At 42.0% G+C, this 8,048-nt stretch overlaps 1 protein-coding gene across 13 annotated transcripts in view; it reads left to right on the top strand.

Annotated features, from left to right (window-relative positions):
- Positions 1–5,883, top strand: part of shroom3 (shroom family member 3) — a 429,988-nt gene extending 424,105 nt beyond the window's left edge. For 10 of the 13 annotated variants that reach the window (XM_059988831.1, XM_059988833.1, XM_059988837.1 and 7 more), the window contains 2 exons: positions 1,749–2,021; positions 3,871–5,881. In XM_059988831.1, the coding sequence (XP_059844814.1) occupies positions 1,749–2,021; positions 3,871–4,209 (612 nt within the window). In that variant the 3' untranslated portion in view covers positions 4,210–5,881. Of the gene's footprint in view, positions 1–1,748; positions 2,022–3,870 lie in introns of all 13 variants that reach the window. The other 3 variants (XM_059988825.1, XM_059988826.1, XM_059988824.1) reach the window with 2 other exon arrangements.
- Positions 5,884–8,048: the final 2,165 nt, after the last annotated feature.

The raw sequence follows: 8,048 nt of genomic DNA on the forward strand, positions 1-8,048 counted from the left end.
ACGAGGCCCAGTTGCTAGCTCGACGCTCAACCCGACACGATGGAAAGCGTGCAAGGAGCCGGCTGGATTCGAACCTGGGACCACTTGCCTCAAAGTCCGGTGCTGATGCCACAACGCCTCTGGCTGGCTACAGTTCTTCAATAATCTTCAAATATTGATCTATCCCCTTTTTGAAAGCCTTTGACTGAAGCTGCCAGGTTGAATCCACCACCATTTCAGTCAGTGTTATTTCAGATCTCAGTGTGTAGGGGAATAAAGAGTCCACTCTCATACCTCTCCATCTTTTGGTGTCCCCTGCTCCTTGTGACTTAATTCCTCCTCCATGTGAGAGCAGCTTTGTTCTACTTACCCTTTCTAAATTTGTCATGATCTGAACCCAATATCTGGCCACACTGCAGATAAATATCCAGTAAAAAAATCAGTAGGAAGACTAGAACAGGAAGAATGTAAAAGCTTTCGAGAGAGAAGAAGAAATATGTATTGGCTGCATTGCATTTTTTGCCCCTTCATTTTGAATTGGTCAACAAGAAAATTTTTCAGAACTGTTGTATTTTCCAAAAATATTATATTTTCCTTAGTAATGTGCAGAATTTCAGGCACACTATAGTGGAATAAGCAACATTTTGACTGGGTTGTGTTTGGTCCATTTTCACTGACTTCCTCTATATTGTAGATTATACAATGACTGCTAAGTACAGGCTGGGGTGGAAGGTGTATCCTCACACAACCACCAAGTCATTGTATCCTTTGAATATCCTGCATTATTGTTAACCGTTCAGCATAGTCATTTATGCCCCTTATATTAGAAAGTTATGTGGAAATTAATCATTCACTGCTCACTTCACATGGCAGTGACTATCCTGTGCACCGCCATAACAACTGCTTCAAGAGTCTGGAGCAGAGTTCAGCTTCCGCCTTTCTGATTGATCTGAATGCTGTAAGAAATATGGTAAAGCCAAATCCTGCAAGATCTGCAGAACACGTAGAAAGGTTTGGCTTCAATATATTTTCAATGCATATAGAGTAGGGTATCCCACTCTGGGGTCCACGGACTCCTCGGATAATGGTAAGGCTCCACGGCATGGGAAAGGTTGGGAACCCTGGATATTGTAAAGCCTTCTCTTAGTCAAACCAGCTGCTTGCAGTCAGGACAAAACAAATGCCCCTTCATCAGTGTTTCTGCAATAGCACATCTCATTCAGTTTGCAGTTCTACTGCTGAAATAAGATTGCATATGATTACCTTGTAGTGTGAAAGGACCGACTTTGTCCACTGTGACTCTGGTCAACATAAAACCAACATATGATAGAATGATACATCTTGCGATGCACTCGGACACATCAGCAGCGACGTAACCGGGGGTCTCAGGGTGTTTTGGGTCTTTCTACATCAGACACCCTCGTCTGGGTGACCCAGCCAGGGTTGATCAGGCCCTGACTGGTGTCTGCCCGGGACCACTCCTCCTGACCCACAGCCATCTTGAGGCTCGCTCTGCTGCCTCTATGGTGCTCCCGCCGGTTTTCCTCTTCTGGGCTTTTGAGATGCCCATCTGTCTGTCGGCTCGGCAGTGAGATTGACCAGCAAACCCTCTGCAGCCTGCTTCTGTGGGCATAAAATATGTAGTAATTGCACAAAAATATTCACAATTGGTTAAGTTTTTTGAGCATTTAAAAAATGGTTTCAGAAGGCAGGTAATGGCTTCCAATTTTTTTTCAGTAGCCTAATTCTGTTTTCTTTTTGCTTGGTAGACTGAACTAATAGAAAGCATAACACAGAAAGTTCAGACCCTGCGAGAAGCAAAGGAGAGCCTTGCAAGCGACATTAAACTGAATGGTGCTCTTGGTGACGAAGTAGAGACCATCATTAAAGACTTGTGCAAGTCCAACGAATTTGAGAAGTACAAAATGTTCATTGGTGACTTGGATAAGGTCGTGAACTTGCTGCTTTCCCTCTCTGGTCGTTTGGCACGAGTGGAAAATGTCTTGAAGACTCTGGATGAAAACGCAAACACTGAGGAACGTGTACGTAATCTGTTCGTTTAACTCTTGTGGTAAAATCCACAGAGAGAATTTTAGTTATTTGATCAAGAGCAATCAGGTATTAGAGGATTAAAGTGCAAGGTATTTCTGGTTCGGGTTTGCCGTTTAAACATAGTTGTTTAAGTGACTGTGATATTCGTCAATAGATGCTTCATCTGAGGGTTGAAGGTAAAAGCAGCAGGTAACATTTTACTGACCAGACACACTGCATTTAATTCTTGATTCATTTGAACTTGAACGGGGCTATCAGCCTTAGTAAGACAACAGTCATTCGTAATGGAGGGGCGTTAATCATGAGTGTTGGTATAATGTCAGGGTAAAATGTAATAATACCAGATGCTCTCTACTTTTCTGCCTTTTCCTTGTTTGACTGGCTGTAGAGCCCTGACGAATAATATTTTCCCTTGTCTGCCATACTTTACCCCAGTGACAGAGTGGTACATCTAGTAGAGCAGCTGCCTCATAGCCTCAGAGGGCTGAGTTCATTCATGTCCTTGGGGGCTTTCCGCAAGGACTTCCCACTTCTTCTTTCTATAGTGTAGGTTTCCTCTGAGTCTCTGCTTCTTTCCCACTTCCCAAACACGTGCAGGTTGTTAAGATTCATTTGGCGCCTGTAAATTGGCTGAGTGTGCAGGCTGGGAGAGTGATGGGTGTACCCTAAGTGGGCTGGCTGGCCTGTGACCATGTCGTATCTCTCAGTGACTCCTTGTCCACCCCTGCCCTGCGAAACTGGCTAATTCTTCACAAACCTGAATCCTTCCTGAGCTGAGGGCTTCCGCTCCCATCAGTGCTGTATATTAAGGCACCAACAATGAATTTTAATGTGGTTTCTCAGTTTTAAAAAACCCACCAGGGTGCTCCTGAGCGAGCTACTTCAACCACCCTCAATAAAGCGAACAAAAAAGCACCTTCTCATGATACAAAATGGTGGACCAGTCAGCTCTTTCATTTATTAGGAAATGCCTGGGTGTTAGTGACCCTCAGTACAAAGGGTAAAATGGTGGCTTAAACTGATGAGACATGTCAGAAACCACTAAGTCCCACAAGTAGCATCTGTGAAGGCAAAAGGATGGTCGATGTTTCGGGTTGAGACCTTACATCGGGACTGAGTTCTTGCAAGGGTTTATTTTTGCTCCAGATTCCAGCATCTGCAAACCCTTGTGTCTCTATTAATGTCAGCTTTGTGGGCCAATTTTTGTAAGGATAAAGGTTATGGAGCCAAGAATAAGAGAGTTTTTAAGCATTTGTTTCCCAGAGCAATGACACATGCAGTAGAGCTAGTCTCAACACCCATAACTTCTGAGTGGTTCGCACAACGCTTTACCCGGGTTCAATTCCTGCCACTTCCTGTAAGAAGTTAGAACGTTCCCCGAGACCGCCTGGGTTTCCTCCAGGTGCTCCAAAAGATGTACTGATTGGCAGGTTAATTGGTCACGGTAAGTTGTCCCATAGTGGGCTAGGATTAAATCGGGGGATGCAGGGCAGCACAGCTTGAAGGGCTGGAAGGGTCTGTTCCACGATGTATCTCGTAAGTAAATAAACAACTTAACTGAGCCTAGCTTACTTTTTCTATATTATCAACCAGTGACTTTGAAAGTGAGACGCCATCTGTTGAGCAAAGTGTTGGGACTATTCTTAACATCCGCTCATCGCCACTTGCAACAGAACAGTGACCAAATGGATGGCCTAATAGAAGTCAAAAAGTTCTAAAGATTTTAGTCACAGCAAATAGAAAGGGGAGAAAATTAGAGAAGAGGGACTAATTTTTCAAAAATCCTCGTTTTGGGCATCTCCATGTTGAAACTCTAATCGCGTGTCTCTAATGTTTCAGAATATGTTGAATGAAAAGCGAAGGCTTCTGGTCAGCCAGCATGAGGATGCAAAGGAGCTGAAGGAGAACCTGGATCGCAGGGCAGGGGTGGTTCTGGATATCCTGGAGAACTACTTGACAGCAGAACAACTTGAAGACTACCAGCACTTTGTGAAGATGAAGGCGGCCCTGCTGATGGAGCAGCGGGAGCTGGATGACAAGATCAAGCTGGGCGAGGAACAGCTGAGGTGTTTGTTGGAAAGCCTGCCTGCTGATTTTGTGTCACAAAGGACAGCTCCCTCACCCATCAGCCACTCCCAGCCTAGCACCTCACTGCAAAAATTTACCTCTTCCCTTTAAACTGAAAACAAGGGGTCTTTATCAGGTTTTCACAGTGTACACACAATAAGCAAGGGTATCAAAGACAGCATATTTAAAGTGCTATCAGAGACCGTTATTTTAAAGAAGTCAATGGTTTGGACAGAAGATACTCCTTGTGGGAACTCAACTACACGCCAATCTGCAACAGCACTACACTTGAAAATTCCCAGGGAGAGAGGGAGAGAAGGAACTTTTTTTTCAAAAGTGACATTTGAAATACATTTTTTAAAGGACCCTATGAAGGAATACAGCAGAGCAAAAGGTCTCTGCAGAAAAGATATTTTAAGAGCAATAAGAAAACTTTTTGTAGCCTTGCCAATAACATCAGAGAATTACTACTATTTATAATTTTGAAGTATAAGATTCTGTACAGACACTAACCTTTCATGGTTCTACTCTATTGTGTAGGGGAAAAGTCTAATTTTGTAAGAAAATTAACTCTTGGAGAGAAACACAACCAGTATCACAAAAAGTGACTTTTTGTTTTTCTGTTAACAATGAAGGACTTAGAATCACCTGGAACAGAGAAGGTCCAACAATCATTGCTGAACTGTACACTGTCAGATGAATACTTCTTTCAAAATAACTTCAATTGTTGATGAGTTTCAATTTATTTTAATTCAAGCCAAATTGGCATAACTTACACTTTTCAAAATGATATTGGTAAACAAAAGGAATTTATACATTGCATTTTTGTCCTGATATCTGATGATTAGTTATGACCCCAGAAGCTGATTATCTCCCTTCTGTATGGCTGATAGAGATTATTGACCTCTGAAGATCATGCGGCATGGCTCATCATAGCAGGAAGGCACAAATCCTTCAGTTCTCCCATTATTTATACCAAGGTCAGACTAAACTTAGACAGCCAACGTCTGCGGAAAATGGAATACTGACGTGTTTCTTAAGTGTGCTCTGTGAATAGAGCAAGTTATAATTAGCACAACTTAAACCGAAGCTCACCTGTTCTCAAAGAGTTCCCATCTCTGTCTGCATAATGTGATGTCAATTGTAGTGTTGGAAAATCAGTTTACAGAGCAGACGTGCACAGCTCCACCCACAGAGCCCTATTTATGTGGGATTGCTAATGCATTGCATCACTTGGGTAAAACCTGAAACTTTTAACATGTATTCCCTTTTAAATGTTCTGATTTCTCAATATACTGGACTGTATGTATGCCACTGTACCAAATACTAACTTTGTGAAGAGCAGACCATGAGTGGAAGATGTGTGGGGAATGTTCATCTTCCAGCTGTTATCAGGTCCAGATTTACCTGTTTTAAGCTTTGTTACTACAATTGACGAAATGTATTTTTTTTTGGTAATGAATTACTCATGCTCGATTGCAGTGCCAACTTTTTTGTTATTCAGTGGGCAATGTTCGATCACAACTTGGCTATGGTCACAGCTGTACTTATTCAATACATTTTCTATAGCCGCTCTGAGTCTTTTCCGGGTAGTGATGTGAAATACATTGCATGGCTTCTCACAAATCACCCAGTAGTACAGTATGTGAAATAAATTAATTGCCATTCTTCTCACAATTTTAAATGTTCTTGAGCTTTGGTCTCAGTCAGAAATCATGACATTGAAGCTTGCAAACCACTTACAGCTGCAGACAATAAAAATGATGAGTGTCATCACTCGCCTGTGCGTTTTGTTTTCTGCATTGATAACTGTGGTCTTACAATCTGTGGCCCAGTCTAAAGGTAATACCAAGATGAGTTGAGGTACAGGTAGATTTGCTGAGGCTAGTAGTCTGCAGAAGGATTTGGGCAAGTTGGGAGAGAGGGCAAAATAGTGGCAGATAAAATACAGCATAGGAAAGTGTAGGGCTGTACACCTTGGTCGAAAGAATAAAGCTTTAGACTGTTTACTAAATCAGGAGAAAATTCAAAAGTTGGACGTGCAAAGGAATTTGGGAGTCCTAGTTCAGGATAACAAAGACAAATGCATTGTTGGCATTCATTTTGTCAGGACTAGAATATTAAAGCAAGGATATATTGCTAATACTCAGACCAGATTTGGAAAATTGTGAACAATTTTGAACCCCTTATCTGAGGAAGAATGTGCTGGTCCAGAGGAGGTTCACAGAATGATCCCGGAGATGAGAAGCTTAACATCTAAAAGGCATTGACATCTCTGGGCCTGTACTCGACAGAGTTCAGAAGAGTGAGAGTGAAGGTGAAACCTCATTAAAACCTATCAAATAGTAAAAGACCTGAATAGTTTGGATGTGGAGAAGATATTTTCTTTAGTACAAAAGGGCAGAGCCTCAAAATTAAGGGACATCCCTTTAAAACTGAGAAAAAGATTTTCTTCAGAGGGTGGTGAAGCTATGGAATTTGTTGCCACAGACAGCTTTTGGAGACCAAGTTATTGGGTATCATGAAGTCAGACCTAGGTGAGATGTGTGTAAGCACTTCAGCTTGGCCTAATTCCACGACTCATTTCACATTGTTAAAGATGCATACAGATTATCATCATCATTCGCCTACTCTGTAAACGTTTGTGTATAAACCACTTTTAATTGAGCATTGCTGAGTTCAGAAAGATGAAGGGGGGGGAGGGAATCTCATTGAAACCTACCAGATACAGGAAGGCCTGGATAGTTTGGATGTGGATAGTAAAGAAACAAAGATTGATAGATTTTTGATTGGTAAGGGGGTTAAGGATTATGGTGAGATGGAAAGAGAATAGGGTTAAAAAGCAGAAACAGCCATGGTTGATAGGAAGAGCAACTCAGGCTGAATGGCCAAATTCTGCTTCTAAATCTTAGGACTTCATGATGAAATGAAGACGACACTAGGTATTGAAGCAAAATGAACATTTCTGAATGATTAAAACAACACACAAAATGCTGGTGGAACACAGCAGGCCAGGCAGCATCTATAAGGAGAAGCACTGTCGATGTTTCGGACTCGGCCTGAAACGTCGACAGTGTTCCTTATAAATGCTGCCTGGCCTGCTGTGTTCCAACAGCATTTTGTGTGTCTTGTTTGAATTTCCAGCATCTGCAGATTTCCTCGTGTTTGCATTTCTGAATGATTACTGTGAGCAAACAATGAATAGTTTAATGGATTTTATCCCTAAGAATTGAAGGATATGTGTGCAAACATTGAAATCTCTCAAGCAATGTGCCAAAATTTTCCAACTGTGCTCCGTAGATGGACTCAGACTAAGGTCCAGAACAGCACCTCTGTTCATCTGAGACTTGAGTAGCTATGAGGGAACTGATTGTTTTAGTTCTCCTTTAACTTCTGTAACATTTTGTCCATTTTTAATGTTTTTAATAGTTTCTACTGTTTGCCATTTAGAAATATTCCTAGTAGTTGATAGCCAGCTAAGCCAGTGGCATGGCTTACCACAGTGGCACTCCTGCTGCAGTTTTCCTCAGTGTTGATAGACAGTTTGTTCTGCCACTACCACCCAGCCCAAGTGTGTCACGATGCAAGCCCTATCGTGGAACTTGTGCTTCATCTGTCCAACCAGCTGGTTTCATGAGATCCACTCAGATATGCATGATCATTTCTCATAGATCAGTCGTGAGGATGGGTGGCGAAAGGGTTTATTCCCCAGAGTTGTTGTGAAAAAAAAGGAATAACCTAGTAAGTTTCTAAGATCATGACATGTTACAGAAAGGGAGAATGAGATAAGCTTTGTCAACTGGTTCTACAAGGTTGAAAGAACATCTTTGAGAACATACGACATGGGAGCAGAGTGAGGCCATTTGGGCCATTGAGCCTGCTCCGCCATTCCATCATGGCTGCTTTATTATCCCTCTCAACTGTACTCAGGCTTTTCCCCATAATCTTTG

This window comes from Hypanus sabinus, chromosome 14, assembly GCF_030144855.1.
Source record: "Hypanus sabinus isolate sHypSab1 chromosome 14, sHypSab1.hap1, whole genome shotgun sequence".
In the NCBI taxonomy this organism is placed as follows: Eukaryota; Metazoa; Chordata; class Chondrichthyes; order Myliobatiformes; family Dasyatidae; genus Hypanus; species Hypanus sabinus.